The sequence below is a fragment of the Parambassis ranga genome, chromosome 15 (assembly GCF_900634625.1).
Source record: "Parambassis ranga chromosome 15, fParRan2.1, whole genome shotgun sequence".
In the NCBI taxonomy this organism is placed as follows: Eukaryota; Metazoa; Chordata; class Actinopteri; family Ambassidae; genus Parambassis; species Parambassis ranga.
In genome coordinates this window covers 10,679,041-10,700,935 of record NC_041035.1, presented here as the reverse complement: position 1 = coordinate 10,700,935, position 21,895 = coordinate 10,679,041, and the positions used below count along the sequence as shown (strand labels likewise).

The 21,895-nt window shown below is 40.4% G+C and overlaps 1 protein-coding gene across 4 annotated transcripts in view; it reads left to right on the top strand.

Annotated features, from left to right (window-relative positions):
* Nucleotides 1-1,704: 1,704 nt before the first annotated feature.
* The window catches only part of LOC114447588 (equilibrative nucleoside transporter 1-like), a 28,243-nt gene continuing 8,052 nt past the window's right edge, over nucleotides 1,705-21,895 (top strand). Inside the window, exons 1-3 of one of the 4 annotated variants that reach the window (XM_028423966.1) lie at nucleotides 1,705-1,726; nucleotides 21,076-21,161; nucleotides 21,313-21,394. In XM_028423966.1, the coding sequence (XP_028279767.1) occupies nucleotides 21,133-21,161; nucleotides 21,313-21,394 (111 nt within the window). In that variant the 5' untranslated portion in view covers nucleotides 1,705-1,726; nucleotides 21,076-21,132. Of the gene's footprint in view, nucleotides 1,727-11,943; nucleotides 12,042-12,681; nucleotides 12,770-20,216; nucleotides 20,335-21,075; nucleotides 21,162-21,312; nucleotides 21,395-21,895 lie in introns of those variants that run through there. The other 3 variants (XM_028423964.1, XM_028423965.1, XM_028423963.1) reach the window with 3 other exon arrangements.

The following is a 21,895-nucleotide window of genomic DNA, read 5'->3' as shown; positions in this document are numbered from 1 at the left end:
ATAAATGGAGATAAGCTTTGCAGCTCTTGTTACATACATGCGCTGTAACTCTTTCAGCAATTATGTAGAAACTTGATTGACTAAAAAAGACTATATTAATAAGATTAAGAATTACTTTATGAATCAAATAATTAAAATTTTTATGTCTCATACACAGTTGTATATAGTACAATGCATAGTGTAATGTTTAATCGGGAGTTTGTCACCTAAACTGTGGCCATGGTGTCAACACTATAGGAGGACTGGAAGATCTCACTAACCTGGAAAGCTGGCCACTGTCACACAGGAGACCATGATTGATGAATCACAGTGCAGTGGCACAGAGCTCAGTGTCTCTCAGGAATGTGTCCATGCAGTTATCCCAACAAACTGGAAAAAACTGTCAGTTCTAAAGTCCTAAAACTCCTTAAACCTTATGAGAAGTGGATTTGGTGCAATATTCCAATTATTTGGGTCCACCGCTTCCAACCGGAGACAGAAGCCCAATCAAGCAGTGGAAAGTCTGCCTATAAAGACAAATCAGTTCAGCGGGGCAGGTAGTCCATGGGCCAGACAAGATGTTGGCACCACTCGAGGGGGCAAAGGTTGCTTATACTTTTTTAAAAGCTACATGATGTGCAAACATTTTGGTGTGATAACCCCATTGAAGTCACAGCTAAATTATTGTTATCCGCTGTTAAACAAAATACAAACACTTCAATACTGGCATGATTCTAAGGATTTAGGAAATGCAAAGTTTACCCACATTATCTCATTCTGAGTGGGTGATTTTCTGCTTAGATCAGGCTAACATTTATTCTAGGAAATTAGAAGGAAATTATAGAATTTTATGCATTTGTTCTAATCTATGGCAATATGGGATAATTATTTATCTCACAGTGAGGTTACAGCTATTCAACTTATGTCAACTTATAACATATATCCTGTGACACCCCCAGGCCTCAGATCCACCTTGGGTTTTGCAGTGTGCTGGGACCTGGGAGTGGTCTATCAGGAAGATTGGCTGATACCTGTTCACCTGGTGGTGGCACATTATATATAGGTGCCTGAGCTGTCAGACCTTCCTTAGGGCTGTCCTCCTACCTTCTTCTTCTGATTTGACACTCTCAGACTATGGCCAAGGAGCTCAGTGGTTGACAGTGGTGATAATGTTGTTACTGATATCTGTAGGCTTTCAGTGTGTCTGATTAAATGTGTATACATGTAGGAGAGGGCTATGTTTAAAAATATATATAGTACCAATACATTTTTTTTATCCCACCACCCACAACACTCGCTGCACTGACACTGCCAGTCAGGTAGCAATGATCTTTGGAGGCAGCTTTCCTTTATTATTGATCTAATTTTAAGCGGTTGTGCCAAAAGCAGTTTACAATAACCTTGTGTTTTGTAACACTCTCTCTCTCTCTGACCCAGTATTTGGCTCTGGTCTCTGACGCATGTTTTCAAGTGATTATAATCTGGTGGCTTATTTGTAAAAATCCAAAGTAACCAGCTGGCCTGCTATTTGTCGGAATCTGGACCAGTCAGAGTCTCCCCCCACTGCCTCCTGTCAGCCTCCCCCGTGCAGCTCCGCTATCTGTGCCAACTGCATGAACACGGTGAGTTTCTGCAGCTGAATGACACGAGAGAGGAAAAACAGACAATCAAATGCACACATCGTCACTGTTGCCCACGAAGGGACGTGCTGCTCATGTGTGAGGGCATCGCAAGCCGGTTAAATGAGGTAAGCCTGTGCTTCTCATATGTTGGTAGAGGATGGTGTTGCAGACTGCTGACACAGCCTGTCAGAAAGAGGAGTGGGAGTGTATCTGTAGGATGCCCACAGTGTTATTCTCTGAGGCAACTCCTGTAATGCAGATGTTCAATTTATAGCAGAGCTGGTGGAGCTCATGCAGAAACGGTGTCAAGGTCAAATAGTCACCAAGATGCAGTGTGCTGCTTGGATGTGCCAGAGAGGGTGTGTGCCAGGATTTGATGTGAACTGTAATCGATTATAATATTATGCATGCATGCTTCTGCATGTCGACTGTGAATATCTGTCATTGTCAATAAGCCTGAGTCCATGTTGTGATAGCTGCAGAGGAAGTTGAAAGATGACTGTGGAAAGTTTGCTGTAAGCCAAAGGTTGAGACTCGTACACAGTTTGAGTTGAAGCATCACAGCGGGTGACTGTGTGAGAATATAGATCCTCTTCCTCACACACACACTCACACACACTCTGAGGCTAACATGAAAGAGCTCCAAGAATAGACCCCACTGAGCTAAAAACACTACTGTATCATATTATATAAATCTGTATTCATGACCTTGTGAGCCCCCCCCCCCCCCTCAGCATGTGATTGATTCACTGTTAGTGGAGTGTGTTGGATAACGTTTGATGTTGCTTGCTTATCAGTGCTCCTGTGGCTTTGAGAAAGCTGCTATTCTCACAGCGATAAGCAGTTCTGTTGATGTCAGTTTTCACCTGCAGTGAGCACCGCTGGGCTCATGAAGATGACACAGTTTAAGAGACAATAGTCTCATCTGGATTTACACTTTTTGTTTGGACCAATAAATAAAGGACAGGTTTGAATTTTTGAAACTTGAGTTTCATATTCTGACATTTCATAGACTAAAGCATTGATGCAAAGGAGCTTCAGCTATTTCATTTTCCTTTCCATAACACAGAAAGGAACCACATTTAAAACATGTAGGGTCAGACTTCAAGCAAATAGATGGTGGGATATTCACATTTTTAGGCCTCTGTATGGCCATATTTTCCCCATTTAGATCACCTATAACATGTGACTGACTTATTTCAGGGGCAAATGCATACAGTAATTTCCTTCTTGGTCCTCTGGAAAGTAATCCACAACTGTACAAAGGGCAAACAAACTTTCGGCATAGTCACCGAAAAAGTTAAACTGCACTTGTACTGTCAAATCTATCAATTACCTGCCATATAGGTAATTGAGTGCAACATGTGAGTGCAACATATTAGTATTGCATTTCCATCTAATCATTGAATCTGAAAAAAAAAGAGGAGACAAACTGAAATGACAATAACAAAAACATCTGCAGAGACTACAGCCCAAATTTGGACGTGTCATATGTTTCTTCGGCACTGTCCTTTTCTGCAGTTCTCTCACGCTCGTGACGTCCTACCTCGTGTCCTGCTGAGACAATTAGACAACTATAATTAGAAAGTCCAGACAAGGGCATCAGCTCATATCCTAAGTATGCAGCAGTGTAATATGATGCAGTGGAGTGAAACCAGGTGACCAGGACTGGGTCATAAAATGCATTCATGTGTTTACAACCAGAGACCCTCACAAGGTCACGAATACAGATTTAATGTTTGTGAGACAATGTGAGGTGAAGACAATTCCTGTCTGTTTATAATGTTTTTTTCATTGGGGGGATTGGACCAAGTCTCACCAGGAAATCAACAGCAGTGGTCACATTGTTGAAGCCATAGAGATGGCCCATGGTTGCACAGCATGTGTCATTTCTTTGGATAAAATCTTTAAGCTTTGTCAACCTAGGAGGCAGATTAATGTGAGAAACTTGTGGCAATTAGTGAAAATTACTTGTCTCTATAAAATGAGAGTTGTCACTGATTTGAGTGATGACTATTACTTTTGGTTTTAGCTGGATTCTTTGTTAATAGACTCTTAATTGATTGGTCCCTGGAACCGATGATATTTATAAGTTTTGGCTGCAAAGTGTGTGTGTGGCCTGTCCAGATATTCAGCAGGTAAAGCAGCCTAAAAACTAAAAGATGGATGTAGAAAGGAAAATATGCAGAGGGCTGAATTGAACTCCCATTGTCGTACAGAAAGAAACTACCAATATAAAATCCCATTGGTAAAATACTTGAGGATATTTGTTCAGAAAATAAGTCATGCTACAGGTCAGTTTAGTTTAAACACGTTGGAATGTGCTCTCATTAACTTTCATAAGTAAATAATCTCAGGTTTGTTTTTACATCATGAATAACTTACACGCACACACACACATATGAGTTTGTTGAGATTGGAGCAGGCGAACTGGGGTCAGTTTGTTTATCATCAAATATTCACACAGATTTGTATTCATCACACTGCTGAAATGAATACTGTATATTTGACAATGAAGGAATGGGGGTAGGCCTGTAATGTTTCTGCATGAAGAGGTTAAGAAAGCCATTTTTTTCATCAGTGGATGAATGTTATGATTACATAACTTCCCCATGTTGGTTCAGGGAAACTCCTAGGAATAATTGGAAACATATGTTTGCCATTTTAACCTCTCTAATAACATTGGAACATTGTTATGCTGCCAGAGCCTTTACGTTGTTGTTGTTGTTGTTGTTACATTGCTGAATATACTGTTCAAAAAATGAACTGCCCACACAAATTCAAGCAAAGAGCTTTCAACTGGAATTCAGTGGCTAGAAAATCATCTGAATGAATCAAATGACTAATTAGAGTCTGTCTGACATAGTGGGAGCAAATTATACATTTCTACAGAAAAGGTATTCAAATGGTGTGTGCAAGTATTTTATAGGAGGGATAAAACCAGGTGTGGCGTGCAAAACGTTTACATTTATCACATGCATACATTATTTACATACATTAAATACATATAATACATACATTAAAATCCAGGTCATTGCCAAGTCAGGCAGTTCACTTTCAGGCACAAAAGAACCATTTGTGCTTTGGACCAATCAGAGTCCTGTAAGAAACTATCTTACTAGCAGATCTGTGAGTGATATGGATCACAGTGAGTACCATTCATCACCATGGATCATCTGCTGTCATGCTAACTGCTACTTACTGTTTCAGAGATTCCCAATTTGATAGAGCCAAAACCACACATGCATTATGACCCCAAGGGTAATTTTGTTTTCTATTCTCACACAAGTTATACAAAATGTCTGTATTATAAGCTTAAAAGTAACCTCAACAAATCAATGAAATGCAAAGTTAATCTAAAAACTGAGATGAGGTGATGAGTGTTTTTTCTGAAACTCAGCTCTGCACGGCGAAAATATGGAAACCAGATGAACAATGTGCTATCCGTATGTCTGCTGACTAGAGCAGAGAGGAAATTACCTTTGAGTCTTGAGAAAAGGTTTAAGCGCAGTTTCGAGGAGCACACACACCGCTTTGAGGTTTCCACCGCTTTCGACAACATTACACAACATGACTAGACTCTTTATGTTCTAGACAACCACAACTTCAGCATATTGTTATTGTGCCACAGTCTGTCAGACATTAGTCTATAGAATCTATAATTATAGATTTTGTTTTGCAGTCTCATTAGTGTGGGGTAGTAATGGAGTGCAGGCCTCCACAAATACCTAACGTGGAACTTTGTGTCCCATTTAAAGAAGTGCTTTGTAAACAAATTGATAATTATCAGGCAATTGACAGACATACATTGAAGTGACATCCTGTGGTCTAATGGTGGGCTACCCTTCTGTTCTGTTTATTGTTGTCTGTCACTGTCAGATTTGCATTGTGAACTCAGGTTTCACCTCTCATTGTGTTTAATATTGACCCCACAGGGACTGAAAACGGCATTCTGACAAGCAAAAATAAACACAGTGTGTTGTTGTGAATGGTGTTATATAAGACAGACATTATAGTAATATTGTATTGTTCTTCTATATGTGAGCTTGATCGATGTTTTGGACTCTCAGAGTGAAGCGACTGAGGGTCTGTGGTCCGTAACACGTTTTGCACGCAGTCTGTCAGTGGGACACGCATGAGGCGGATCTCACTCAGTCATGTGAGTGTCACTCTGCCTTGCAGTCCACATGCAGCACAGGGATCTGGTGTCAGCCTCTAAAATGGGTTTATCACTGCCTGTAAAAAAAAAGACAAGGTGCTCGCATGTTTAATGACTGCTCATGAATAATGTCATTTAAAGCAGTTTGGCTCCAAATTTACACACATGGTTCACCTTCATCAAGGTCTTCTGAGACCTGTGCACAGACTGAGCATGTGCAAACTCTGCTTCACTCTCATGGTTTTCTCACCAGTACAGTGAAGAAGAGGCTTCACCACAACACTTCACAAACTCACACCACAGACTGTAGCCAACTACTGTAGCACTTCCTGTACTTTTTGCACATGACTGAGAAGCTGTAATTGTGTTAAAAAAAAGAAAGAACTCAGACTGAAAATAAAGAAGCATTGCTTAACAATGTCACCACAGACTGACTGGTTGCCTATTGCACTGATGAGATGAAGATGAAAAAAAGGAGCCAGCTTGACTTTGACGTTAGATTGCTGTTGTCACTACCAGTTTTCTTCTCATCCACTGCTTTGCAAATCAAGAATATGGCCACAGACAGCCGGTGCCTGGATAAAACTTACCGTACTCAAAATGCACTTCTAAAGATAAGTATTCACTACAAACCAGGTTTAATCATCATATTAAAATAAAGCTGCAACATTAAGGGATTTGACTTTGTTATTTAAGCCTTTAACTATTTATATTTAATATATATATATTTATACTATTTAAGCCTGTAACTTGATACCTCTGGCACAAGAATTTCCTTCGGGATTAATAAAGTTTTATCTTATCTTATCTTATCTTATCTTATCTTATCTTATCTTATCTTATCTTATCTTATCTTATCTTATCTTATCTTATCTTATCTTAACTTAACTTTCACCACTTCCAGGTCAGGTCTTTAGAGATCCAATGAAAATTTCAGTTTCTCTTTTGGAAACTCTCCCTACCTGCATTGTGGCACTGTGTTGTCATAGGAATCATTAATAGGGATAGGAATTTTCCTCATTCAAACTGTCAGTAACAACAAGCTGTAGCATGCCTGTGTGTGTGTGTGTGTACCTTCAACAGATGGCTTTCAAGTTAAGTGGTTGAAAAAAGGGTTGAATGGCGGGGTATCAGTAAGCTTTGGAAAATACAACTGGTGCCGTCTTACGCAGCACTAGAAAAAGAACAATTGAGTAATGGGTTTCAAATGGGCAAACAGGATGCCCAATGCTCATAACCCCACCATAGAAAACATGGTAATGGCAGCACTCCAGATTCTTGAAAAAATAGGACCTTGGCCTCACTTGTCTCTGTTTGATTATTTTCTATATCAGGGCAAGCCAACAGGATGACTGTCAGCCTCTGATAAGATAAAAGGATGGGCGAGGATAAGGACTGATAAGGATGACATTTTAAACATGGCTGAGGAGTAAGAGTAGATCTATAGAGGGTCATGAGCTGACAGCAAAATTTACACAGGAGAGCAAAAGTCTTTTAACAGCTGAGACTGTCAGCGGGGAATCAGATTTCCTGGATTGATTTAACAGGTGATATTATGTACACAGAGAGCAGAATTCAGTACAAATTACATTTAAGAGCATGTATTCTTGTAATCAGCGACACTAGCTGCAGGCTAAATATGTTTTATTAGATGGGTTGCTTACTTTTACTGGGAGGCTGTCAGCGGGGAATTCCGATTTCCTGGATTGATTTAACAGGTGATGTTATGTACACAGAGACACAAAGAAAACACTTGCAACACCATTCAAACACATTATCACATTAGCTGTATGGCAAGTTTGACATGTAGTGTGCGCACATTAAGGGTGCAGGGGTGGAATGAGCTGATGGCCATAAACACCCATCGTGCTGCTCCAGACTGTAAAATGGCAGCCAGTCAAGTCCCAGTAAAAGTATGCAATACTTCCAATACTACATGTTTAGCCTGCAGGTAGTGTTGCTGATTACAAGAATACAGGCTCTTACATATAAATAGAAGTGAATTCTGCTACATCACTTAATGAAAAATAAACTTTTAATTTTTTTGACCTTTTAGCATCCACTGCAACAAATTAAAAGTGAAATAAGAAGTTGTATAGAAATAAAACTATGTGAATTAGCAGAAACTGTGTTCAAAATTACAAATTCTCACAACCTCCCTCCTGCCTGCCACAGGGACTACAGATGGAAATTAGTGAGAACGCTATGATCTGGTACAGAGCATGTTTACTGACAAATAAATTAATATACTAAACTAAACTCAACAAAACAGATTTCTTAATGGAATTAACTGACCTGTGTAAAAAGAAAGTCTTTCCATATGTTATGACCTATGATCCTGACTTCTGTTTTCCATCTTCCTCTCTGCTCAGGCTGTTTTCTTGCCATCATTGTGTCCTCTGACCCCATCCTAACAACAACTGTATTGTGAGGACAGGACTGTTACTACACATTATACATTCAAGCACAGAGTGTAGAAATGACAGGAATGCACTCACACAATCCTCCTTCTCATATGCTGAATGGAATCTGAGCTGTTAATGTCAAATAATTCCCAAAGTTTAGAAGCAGTCTGAGGAAAATGATTGATACGGGATGTTGTGTCTGTTTCTTCGTTTTTGTCCTGTGAATGATCACACTTGTTTGCCCTTAATATTGATAGATGGAAAAGTCAATAGATGTTAATGAGCTTTTTTTTTTTAACCAGGCAAATTGTGAAGGATGTATTTGAGCAGTGACCGAGTGAATGTAGCTCAGCTAAACGCAAAACATGTTATTATTTTTGGCAGGGTCACTTCATTTTTTAGATTAGCTTATGCCCAAAATTTAAGCCGTTTTTCAACATTTAGCACATTACTGATAAAAGGAGGATAAACAGGAGTGAACGAAGTGAACTCTGCAAATTCAGGTTTGATGTTTTCTGAGGATTTGGGTGGATTTTTATGTTTGCACAAAAGAATGTGAGAAACAACTCCCCACAAATCGCAGAATTTTTGGACTAATGCCAGTTTTGAAGTTGCTGAATCCTATAATGGGTTGTCTAAAATGTAGCTCTCGTCCTTGAATGCACCTTGTCTGCGCGAGCATCCATCATGACAAGGATTTCATAGAGCGTGACCCCGTCAGACCACTCACACTCTATTGAGATTTTAGAGTAGCTGCTGAGATTAAGATGAGGAGGAGTTTCTTTGTTTGCCTGTCTTAGTCCAAACTTTAATCCCACCAAACAGAGCCAGGACTCCAATTTCTTAATCCCAGATGGGATTTACTTCATTCTCTCTGTGTCTCCAGAGTCATTTAGAGGTTGAAGAGGCCATCCATTGGAATTCCTGTCCTGTTAAATCTCAGTATGAGGTCAGAAAGCCACTTCCAGTCCATTCATGTCATGCCCTGCTCCTCTCCCTGAGTGCGCCTCCAATGCCACAATCTACACAGGATATTCTTGAATTAGACACGTGTGATGTTTGTTTGTTTGCTCATAAACATGCGTTCTAAAAATGACTAAACATGGACCTGTCTGGGGTCAGCAGGAAGAGACGGATTTAAGATTTTCATCTGACAATAGAAAGAACCAGGCAACATAAAGAACTGCTTGTTTTCTCAGGTTCTTCTTGACATTGTGGAAGTTATCAGTTTGATTTGGCAGCATGTTCAGTATGTGCAGGCAGGCAGGTACTGGCTGCTTTCTGAGAGATGTCATGCAGGTGATGGATGTCGGTTTGTGGCAATAAGCGACAGTTAGGACTGTTTTCACTTTAGTAACTGCTGCTGTCATCTGTCCAACATTTTCAGTGTCGGTCTGGTGAAAGACTACATGGATGATGATGGAAAACAGTGTTAGCATGGAGGCCATGACTATGCTACAACAATATATATTTTATTAAGCTTTCAGAATCTAACTCATATGTAAACACATACATTTGGACAGGGTCCATTTGCATTGGTGGATAAGAACTGATTTGATAATTATGACAAAAACACCTTTATTAAATTCTCACTTGTAAACTAGTCGTCAACATAGGTGTCACAATGTAGTTACTCCAGTTTCTTTAGTGTTGTGTTCAAGTGCAAAAATGACATTTTAAGTTTCACCACAAAGACGCCACAGAAAGGGCACTGCCAACCAGGGGCGGGGCTAAATAATGATTCACAACAAGACACACAGTTTACAGTAATCTGCTGAAGAAACTTTGTTTTTTCCCCTCTTATCACTGTTTTGCTGCTTCCCTTGTTTATTCTTCCATCAACTCTTATTGGTGTGCACATCTAGCTGTATCTTTTCCAGAAATCAAGCAGTCTCTGTTCAGGAAGCGCCGAACCATTACTCTGTCTGTGTTGAGTTTAAAGAGAAGGATAATATATGAATAATAGTAGCTGGATTAACATAGTGACAACAGGTGAAGAGTGAACTGCACACACACACATATAGACACAGGCACACACATGCACACATCATTCAGTGTCTTATTTTCTTTCTCCCACTCTCTCCTCTTCATGGAAAGACTCTGTCAAGGCTGTGGTACATGCTGAGAGCCTGGCTACACAAGCCAAAAACAAAGACTGAAGAATGTAGAGAAAATAAGTAATTTAAAACAGCCCCTGATTGTAGTGAAGTGTAGTTTTGTGTCTTCACACTCACAGGGACAGACAGCAGCCCTCTGTGTCTTAGCTCTTCCTGGTAGGATTTAGGTTGGTGAGGAAGCAGCCAGGCTGTCCCTCCTTCACAGATGGTTTCTATCCAAAACCACAGCAGGCTTTTTTTAGATGGGGGAGACAGGGTGTGGATGACTGTGTATCTACCAAAGCTGAGTAAACAACAGAGACCAATGCTCAATAAGTACAGACACAAAAAACCTCCTTCTTTTCTCAGACAGGCCGACTTGTTATGGTGAAATTATACATTGGTGTCACTTCTTGCAGACACTTGCGAAAACAAGCTGTACTCTAAAGGAAATAGAGGACAGAGTGGTTTTTAAAGAGAACAGCATTTTGCAAGATACTGTCGACTGATCAGAATTATCGGTAATATTTTTGTACGGTTTAACAACAGTCGCACAAACACTACCCTCCTCGGACACTCTCTGCCTGAATTGCCTTCTACTTGGTTATTTTGTCTTTACTGTGTGCCTCAAGGCCAGCTTTGACCTTCAGCCTGAATTCATGTGCTGCTTTTGCATGTGTTGATGAGTGTGAATGATTCAGGGACTGCATGATTTATAGTACAGTTTGAAAACAACTGTTTAGACCATACACTGTAAACAGGGACGGACAGACCTCCTAACAGGTCACTCAGGGTTTGAGGCTCTGCTCATTGCTGTCCTGGTAGCACCAGATTCCTGGTTAGCCCAAATACGGGGCAATTGCTGTTTGTAATGTGGCTTTTTAATCAGTATCTTTCCTCAGAAAGATATTGGTCCAGTAAGGCTTTTGTGCCGGCTGGCAGGAAGTGGTTATTTTGTAGACCACTAAACAGAAACAGAAGTCATGCACGTAAAGTGCAGTGTTTTAGTAAGGATTACCAATGTAACTAAATATTAACTGCTGCATCAGTTGATCTGGCCTCCACAATCACCCAAACACTGGTGAGGTGTTTCAGGATGAGTGTAAAGAAAGCAGCCAACAACTGCTGAGCATGTTAAGACTCCGGCTAACACCGCTGGAAAAGATCCAGGCGATGCCGACAGGTTGAGCAACTAATGGATACAATGTTCTTTTTTCAAATGTACAGTCAAATAAGCATCACATCAAAAACGACTGGAAAACACACTTTCCGCCTAATTAGAACAATATTTCATGTAGCTAAGAGCGTAGAAACACACTGCAGATAGAATACAACAGTGATTAAAAAAGTACCTCAGAAAAGTGATGAACCTGACTAAGTCAAAGTGTTAAAATAAACTTCTAAAAACTCAAACACCACTAATAAGTGACATACTTTAAAAGTTATAAATCACTAAACATTGTTCTGTGTTTGCCAGGCAAAATAATGAAAACATGTCTGTTGTTGTGATATTTACATTTTTATTTTTTTTTCCAGCATTTGTTGTCAATTTACTTATTATTATTTGTCATAAAGAAAATAAATATACATTTAATATCAATATGCATACGTCTATAAAAGAACTTTGAGTACTTTGATTAAGTTTAGTATATAATGTCATACGTGTCCTGATTGTGTTGGAAGCTGTGTTTTCCGACGACACGTAAACGCAACGCTCCCTGCTGAGGAGAAGGCACGCACGCTGCAGCAGACACAACAAGCCTCCACAGACCGTACGAAGGTAAGGACGTTCCACTGCAGACAATTAAAGAGTGTGAAACGATTAAAAGCTGATGTTTGTAGTCTTGTGAGCGGTATTAACTGAACAATGGCGGCTGTTCCGAGTCTGTATTCGCCTCCAAACAGGCTGCAAAGGGGAGTTTGGGGAATAAATCACTGTTACTTGTTTCTGATGCGGTTCTGATAAATCAGTGATTTCTTTCGTGATTCCGTGATTCGGTTTGTTGTCTTTAAATTGTCCCCGAAAGACATGAACGGAGACATAAGGTCCGGGGTTATTTTTTTTGTTTCCAGCGTAGCTGCCTCCTTTGTGTCGACCACAGCTTGGAATTGAATTTAGCGCCAACTCCAGCATGGTCCAGCCGGCCAGTGTTGTGCCAACTAATGATGTTAACTAGCAGTGTCGACGGAGAATAATGCACATTTTGAGTTTTCTGTTTCAATACCAGGTACATACTGCATTTCACACCACATTATATTTTGAACCTTTTTGGTTTTCAGTGGCTTTTTGGGTGGAGGATGATCATTGTGTGATTAATAACAGGGGTGGCAGGATGTGGCCACGTGCGTTTTTGGTGGCCTTTATTTAAGTGGCAGCACGTGGGTAGATGATGCATCACAGGAAGTGAAGAAAGGGATCCATTAATGTCAGCGATGACTTGGAGTCAACATGTGGGTTTCATAGAGGCTCGCACAGTCCTGGTTAAAAAGACGCAGATTGAATGTACGGTATGTCAAATCTGTGTTTTGATGAGGTAGATTCAGTGGTCAGATGAGTCCTGTTGTGTTTCTGTGTTTCTGTGTTGCTCCCCTGAATGAGGTTGTGGTTGAATGATTTCCCAGCTCGGCTCCATGTCACACGTGTCTGTGCTATTTGCGACTCTGCTGACCCTGAAGCAAGGAGAAGAGCAGCAGCAGAATGGTGGCTTTGTTTTGCAGCTGAACAGCTGATGGGACATCAGAATCGACTCCACCGCTGGACGCACACAAGCATCTGCTCTGTCAGAGTGTTCAGAGTGGGGGTTTTCCCACCTGTTGCCTGAGTCAAACTGCAGATGTGATTCATTATTAACTGGTGAAATGAATCATTTTTTTTAATGCTGGTGTGAAGCGGATAATCAGAGGATTAATCTGAAAAACCAGACCATAGGCGTAGCTACCATTATATCAGAGGGGGACCCCCCCCCACTCACACACACACATTTTAAAATAAACACCTCCACAAGGTTTGTTGTGAATTCAGCAGTTTTATAAGCAAATAAAAATAAAGACATGAATTTTTGTAAGTTAGTGTTTCAGTATTATCTGCATTAAGCAGTTTGGTTCATGGTCCAACACCTTTTTGAAACTCAGATGATGAGAACTGTGTTCAAACAAAATATGCTGATGTTATTTCATTGATGAGATATATATTTTAACTTATATTGGTTGGTAATTGAAAAGTAAAGCACAATCTCTCCATCTATTGGGGGTTGGTACTGAGAGTGAGTCAGAGACAGGGCCATCATGAAGGGCCAGTGGAGGAAGTTCTATTGCTGAGGTGAGTGATGACGGGGAAAACTCAATCGAGTGGACAGAGGGAGATTTGCCAGTTTTTTGTTTCTGTAAATGAGAGAAGGCCTCAGATATGGAGGCTTTGTATCATCTGTTAGTGTAGTGGCAACAGTATGTTTGACAAAACTGTTGTTTTACTTGGAATTAGTTTCTGTATGTCACCACGTTTTAAAATCAATGAGTTTTTGTTGAGTCTTTCTCTGAAATAGTCATTGACACACACATTTTTAATGCTTCCTACACTACTGGTGCTGACTGTTGCCAGTTCATTGGTCTGCCGTTAGTCCAGACCACTTGAACCAACTAAAACGACAGGCAGCTGTGGATGGGCTTTGTTCCTGCTCTGTCAGAGAAGCGGGAAAGGATTCGGAGTGTAAAGGGGGCAGGTCACGGTGAAGACAATAGATTTGGAGACCTTTTATCCCGCCTCCCTCCTTTGGCATTAGTTATTTTTTTTTACTTTCCAGAATTTTCCCTAAGGTTTTGTGTTTATGCTGCCTTCATTAGCGTCTCACGAAAGTCTCTTTTCCCGTCTCTGTGTTATTGTTTCCTGCTCTTATTTGCACTCTTGTCTTGATTACATCCCTCTTAAACAAAGCATGACATTTCAGCATGGAAATTACACGGGGACAGATGTAATATACATAACTAAGCAGCACTGTGATATTTTATTGTGTTATGAAGTGGAAACTAGTGAAATGTTGATGTTGTGACGCCTTTGGGTGTTCTCATAGAGACCAGCAGCGTGTGGTTCAGTCCCGTCTGTGTTGTCAGAGTTTTGTTGAAGTTAATTTTATCAGCCTCTGTGTGTGCCTTTGTCTATCAGAGGACCCTCACAGTGTTACCTAGGCCTGCTGCGTCTGCTTGGTTTGCCCCTGAATACCTCTGGGCATGTGGGACTGATGTTGTGACAAGGCAATTGGCCACCTGTCAGGGTCCTTCTGTTCACACAGCCTCTCTATTCCCTGAAATGAACTTTGGTTCAGATGGAGAGTTTGATTTGTTTATTTTTGTCAACAGGATTTAATTCCTTCACTAGAAAAGAGACAGAGGCAACACATAAAAATGCCTGAGTGTGGAAAAGCTGTTTAAAAAAAAGTCTAATGACTGTGAGATCAGCCTCCCACCGAACCACATTATGCATGTGATGGAAAATTGTGAGTTTTTTTTTGCAGTGGGTAAACTTGCAGCAAATCTACATCAACATGTCGTGGCCTACTTCAAAAGGCAGCTGTAATGGTTATAAAATGAGTGCAGATCAGAGACCTGATTAAAGTATCAACCACAGAATGCACTAAATCTGTGTTTGCACATTCAAATGCATGGCTGAAATAATAATAAAAATTCAAATCTGGACTGTGTGTAGCTCATAATGAGCTTTTCAAAGTGAATGTTTTATCTGTAAATCTTGCCTGTTGCAGCGCAGCAATATTTTAAGTGAGCTTCCTTCAGCTTGTACGTCTGGTTACTGTCTCAGGAAGCTGTGCAGGACGCCAGGTATATTTTTCTACCTCAGTAGACGAGATGGTAGAAGGACCATCATAACAAAAATTGACAGCCTTTCACTTGCCTCTTTTTCTCTGTCCAGCATCACTGTAAATATCAGGCCAGACAAACCCAATAAAGACTTGGTTACATCTGGCTTTTGTCTGCAAATAAAAGGTCACAATCTGCATTTTATTAACAGGTCAAAAGACTGTGCAGTAGTTGGTGTTTCTTGGCTACAGCTCTGATTGGCAAACCAGCAAAAGGTCCATGAAGTTACGAGTGGTGGTGTTTTAATCCCTATTTATCCACTAATTTCAATTAAAATTATGTAGAAGCAATTGTTTAGCTCCAGAGTTTCAATACAATCACTTGTTTTTATACTGCGACGTCTATGTTGCTCAGTATTTCAGCAGCTTAGCAAATTGACAGCAGACTGGATTCCAAAAAAACAGTTCCAAAAAGAGACACGGTAGTTACTTAGGCTTTTCTCAATGTTGAAATTCTTCGGAAAAGCTTACATCTTTTTTTGCAGGTGCAACCCACATGTTCCTTATACAGAGTGAGGACAGAGCCAGTGTCCTTGAAATACGAGCGGGAGGAAACGCAGCATGAAATTGAAATCTTGGCTTTAAAAGTCAATGTACTGCAACTGAAATATATTCCCCAATGTCCCCATCCAAGACTGCAAAGCAAGATATAGTTTATGTTTGTATGTGTGTTGGTCATAATACAGTGTGAAACTGGAAACACATCAAACAGGTTATAGTCATGTCCAGGAGTTTAAATCGAGGCAACTGGACTCGAGGATTCATTTTTATTTTTATTTTTTTTTTCCGACACTCCCCCGAGCAGAACTGAGGAAGCACTTGGTGGGAGTGTCGAAACGTCTTTTTCTTTCAGTCCAGTTGCATCGATTAAAACTCTTGGACATCACTGTATGAATTTGTTGTGTATAGCCAGCAGTCAGTTTTGCTTTCTGCCTCTTTTCTTTAGTCAGCTTCTTCTCATCTCAGTTTTACAAGACAGGGTCCAGGATGTTAAATCAGTTACCGTGGCTACTCATTAATGGATACAAACAGGGCAGCTTTGATGGTAGAAATGCACACAAAGGTATGGATCGCCCTTAAATGACACATGACCACTTACCTTCTTGTACTTTCTGAATTCAAATCCACAGCCTCTTAGCTTGATACTGAGAGACTGATTAGTTTATTACACCTTCATCAGTCCATTGTGTATTTACTGTATAGCACAGTATCCTGCCTCTGTTCAATTGTAAATGTAGACAAAACAGATGTGTGTGTTGTTTACAAACTCTCAATGCAACAACTGTGAACAACTTCCTTTTTTCTATTGCATTTGTGTACTTTTTGTAAGTACTGGTGTAAGAATTGCATTTTTGTGTTCTTACCTGCAGTTTCTTTTTCTTTGCTTGTGGCTACTAAACTTGAGATAATTGTGTTATGTCACACGTCAGGCACAACCTCTGATTAGATTGCCAGAGTGGAAACCAGGAGATCGAGCTTCAGTGATGATTTAATCAACCCTGCACCAAGATGTGTACATTTTGTGTGGCAAATAACCCCACCCCTTACATACATTAAAGTTTAGTGTATTAAGTGATACCTGGCACATGAGCTGGCTGCGTGAGCAGTGGAGATTTTCTGATATCACTGTGTCAAAACAAATGCCTCCTAGCTGTTCATCTCCTTCTGTTAATTCTGAGAAAGGCATTCCAGTCCTATACTGCTCAGAGAGAATGTTTGGCTTCCATAAGCACTGAGGAATGACCTCGGGGAAAGGGGTTATTCTTCCTTCCCCTCGTCATATGACCAGCATCAAACTCCCAGCCTAGGAATAAAAGCGGTATTAGAGAGGTATTCTGAGAAATTAACTCCAGTTCTTTACTGTGAACATTTAACCCTAAGATTTCAGTGATTTTCTCATTGTTTCTGTCACAGATATTTCTGAAATTCAAAAATTCACAAAAACCAAGTTCCAAATTTTCCAACTCAATGATGTCCAATAACAAAACCATACAATAAATTTGTCTCAGAACAGACAGAGTTCTACTGGAAAATATAACCGAGTCTAAACATATTTAGATCTTAGACAAGATGATTAACCCTTAGGTGCTACCACTTAAAACAGGTTTGGCTTCAGGGAAGGTCAGATGTGATCTATCCACATCGGAGGGAACAGAAAAGGTTTGAATCCGGTAATTAATAAGGGAGGAGCTGAGTTTAATAAAAGGGCCAAAGCAGCATTAGGACATTATGTGAGGTTTTGTTGTATAATAAATATTTTGACACATTCCTGACTGCAGCAAGTGAAACAGTCTGAACTGCCCTGGCTTTTTTTTTTGGACAGAAGAGGCAGAAACGGTAAATTACTGCTGTTAAGTCTTTTTTCCATTGGACTGCTGGTTGTTGGAGTTGGATGTCACTAACAGGCCAAGTGGAAGTGTAACAGTGTACCACTCTGCAGACTGCAAAGTGCCCGTGTGAGTGTGTGTGTGTGGTGGGCACCATCTCAGCTCCAGGGAAGGTTTGCCAGCTGGCTCAGTTTTATGACACGTTAGGCTGAAAGAGGCATAATTTAAGAGAATCTGGGACAAGCCGATGTGTTTAAAACTTCAAGTGTAATGCCTTTGGGTATGATAAATTTTGGTCTGCACTAAGATTTGACATTTGTCATGACAACTAGCAGAAGAGAGGAAATGGAGTATAAAAATACTACTTTGGTTATGTGTTTCTGAAAAACAACATTCCAAACTGTTCAGGCAAATGTCTTTAAGAAAAGGCACCACATACACACAAAAGCTGCTCATGACTGGGGTAAAATGATTTAAAATGCCTTTGTGTAGAATGAGTTGTGTCTGTGTGACAGAAAATACCCACAGTCCCTCTGACACTGGAAAGATCTAGAGTTAGAAATATGTAAGCTTCAGATGGCCTCAGAATCAGGTTTGTGTTCTGTAGATTACGTCACTTGCAAGTTCAAACCAACCCAACAAAGTAGGACACCCAGATCAGTTAGATTCAAGGCTCAGCGGGATTCAGAGGAAGTTAAAAGCTGGTTACTGGAGAGCCAGGAGTCTTGGATTTCAGGAGATTATGGTCGGCCATTTTGTCCAGATGTTTCCTGTCTTGTGCTGAGATGGTCTTCTGTTGTCTCACATGTCACATAGGCTTGTGCAAAATATCGCGTGCAATTAATCGTCAGAAAAACTGTCACCGATTAATATTTGCTACTTATCGATTATGGCGATTAGTACCTCGTCATGACGAGGAAAACAATGTACGACGACAATGTACGACGTAAAAAACGGCGCTTTAAGTACTGGCGATATGTGATATGAATGGCTTGCGATACAGCTGTAGTATATAGTGCCGTGACATGCATAAGGTGTGAAGCGTGGAGCGTTACAACAGCGAAGTCTCCTCCAGCAGATATTGGAAAGAATTCCACTCAGCCGAGAATCCGCGGTACGTTTAGTCATTGTGCTGCTTACGACCAAACTAAGCGCTGGAAGAACATAACAGGTTGATTTGCACAGACGTACATTTAAATGTGGAATTGTCCAGTTCGTTTGTTTTTTCTGCTGCTGTTCTACAGTATGAGTGAAAACATGCACTAGTGTGTGACATATTCCAGTCACAGCTTAATTAGTTTGATTGCTGCTAGGCTACAAATTTCAAGCTACAGACTCCATTTTAGTCTTAAAACGCTCATTAGATGTTGCTCTATCAAACTTGTATTCAGAATTTTCTAATTCCGAATCGTTTCCGCACGCCAGGCTCTCAAAGTTGGAGTGGTTTTTGAGGTGTCCTCTGCTGTTACCATGGTGACAGGCTGACACACAGAGGCATCCATTGCTCTGAATTGCTCTGGCGGTTTAGAGTCAAAAACATGCAAGTGCAATTGTCATCAATTAATCGTCAAATTAATCGTTATCGGCTAAATGCCACAATTAATCATGATTCATTTTTTTTCCAATATCACCCAACCCTAACCCACATTGACAAACCACTGTGCATGAGAAAAGTCTGAGTTGATTCTCCTCATACAGCCACGAGTAGTTCTATGCATGATACCTTCCTATAGAAGCCTCTCTGTCCTCACTCACAGTGCACTCATGACCAGCCAGATCAACCATGGGATTCATCATGTCTGCCAACAAGGATCTACACATAATGCACTTTGGAGGAGCTGCCTATTCAATTGTGACTAATTCAAATTGTACATGGGAATCGTATGTGGGCTTAATTTGATTATTGAACTGAGGTTTTCTGCTCAGAAATGACTGCTTTTTAAGTGATATTGTTTGATTTGTGGAATTTGTAATTGCATTCACTGCATTAACATCCAGCCCTGCTCTGTGCTGGCTCATCTTTGCCACTTACAAATAAGTAGAATAACGTGAATGGCAGGTATTATAGGTGACATCCTGCACATGTGCCGGATGTCACCTATACAAATCAAGCAACAAACAAAGACTTGCTCTGTTAGTTCTAGTATCCAGTAACTACACCATAAGTGGGTGATTAGTCCTTGCCTTTTTTAGCTGTTTTTAAAAGTAACCTTAGACAACTTTACAAGTTGTTCTGCTTGGAGATGGTGTCACGCAACTATCTAGGCACATGCCTTCCATCTGATTCAGGGGACAAGATGCTAGAAAAAAAAAAGAGGGGAAAGCATAAATGGTGCCGGGTGCATAAAGCGAGCAGAGAGATGGGAGGGAGGTTGATGAGCATATGAGAGGAGAACATGGTGGAGTAAAGGTGAAATGAGGTGAGAAATTACCAGCCAGTGGGATACACAGTGTGGGGATATGAAGGGATAAATTAAAATGTGGAAAAACAGGACACTGCAGAGGGGAGAACAGATGGAAATGTGAAGCAAGAAGCTGAACAATGTTGTGCAGAAACACTTTAAAAAACCCTTGCTCTATTTAGAGTTTTTAAAAAAGTTATATAAATCCATCTGACGTCTTTATGCCAAACAGTGTCACACTTGCTTGGAATGTGAAAATGTGTAGGAAGGGCAGGGTTGAGGAAAACAGGGTGTTGGAGGTAAAAGGAAAGGGGAGGGATGGACACGAGATGCAAAGAGGGGCTGGTCTTCTGGGTGGAAGACAGCTGGGTGTCAAACCGTGTGGTATAAAGTCAAACATACAGAGCTGGATTGGCCTTTCTGTTTCTGACCGGTGGGAAGAAGGATCTCCTGTTTGAGCTTGGACTCGTCTCCAAGTAAGTTTATCAGGGACGGTGTTCAGGGACAGAAAATCATGTTTTTGTAATCCTTTTTCCGATCTTAACCGTGTTTTTAAGAGGAATGACATGCTGTGAGGTGATGAGATGTGTTTCTAACCAGGTTGAAGGTTGGCTTGTGATTTCACATCTGCTGCTCAAATACACCACGAAGCTGTAAGATTTTGGAGTGTTTAACTTCTCATTGTTTTTTGGTGGTTGGATGGGTGTGTTCATACATGAATAGTAGTAAACTGATTTTGCTGCTGCATGCTTGTGATGAAGAGTTTTTCTACTGATTGTGCTGAAATGCAGCCACTCAACCGGACAGCTCTGTCTGAACTGTTTAAATGTCTGTATTTATTTATTCTAAGGCTGTTAGGCTGTTTGAGGAAGGATGATGGAAAAGAAAAGGTGTGTTTTGGCTGTTGTAGTAGTGGAATATCTGCAGAAATCAAATCTTCTCTTGTAGTTTAGACTTTTGGCAGTGAGCAGCTGCACTGGCCTCCTCATGTCGGTCTGTTTTTAAACCAGTTACTTTTGTAGATAAGTCAGATCAACAGGCAGAGAACATTTCTAAGCACATTTGTTGTTAATCCTTAATAATCCAAAATGCAGTGCAAAGAAGCAACAAGAAGCAGGAGACAGTGTGTGTGACTTCATTGCTGAGAACATTTTTATTTTTTATAAACAAAAATAAGACAGAATGCTGCTAATAATAATGCTGACTGTATGTTGCAGATCTGCAGCTGCCCTATATAAACCCTGAACACCAGCCTCCACTGTCTAAAGAGAACCATGACGGCCATCAACGCCCCTCGAGACAAGTAAGATGAGTTATTTTAAAAGAAAGGAGGCTGTTTGTTAGTTGCTGAGATGTCGATGAGTCCCAGCGGATACGTTGTTGGATATTGTTTGTTGATATTAAGATGAATGACTTGATTGATGTGCTTTCATGTGAGCTTCATTCTTTCCCAGATACAATGCAGTATGGATCATTTTCTTCATCCTGGGCTTGGGAACCCTCTTACCGTGGAATTTCTTCATGACGGCAACAATGGTGAGTCCCACCATTCACGACCACTGCAATCCTCTGAATGTGAGGATGTCTGCAGGCACATGCAGTTAATCTGTGGGAACAAGAGACAGATGGATGTGATAGGAAGAGCCCCGTTGGTGCCTTAGTGGTTTGCATTAGTTAATTAAAAGGTCAGGGCACACCTAGGGGAAGGTCAGCAAACTTTTAGGGTTAACAAAGATTGTTTGTTTACCTTCCTCTGTAGAACCACCTGGTGGATTTCATGGGCAGTGGTATAGTCTCACTAATCCCATCCATTCTTTCAGAGGTTTGCAGGGTTAACTTCTTAAAATGTGGAATTTCAGTCTTGTTACTCATAGAGAATTAACATGCACACTGTTGTTGTTGATTGTATTAGAGGCAAATAGTAATTTGTTGAGCCTGAAGTAGATAGTTTAAAAAACAATATATTGATTTTTCAGCATAGCCATATTTATTAGTATCTCCAATACCTGGACACAGAGCTCCTTCTTCATTAGGTGA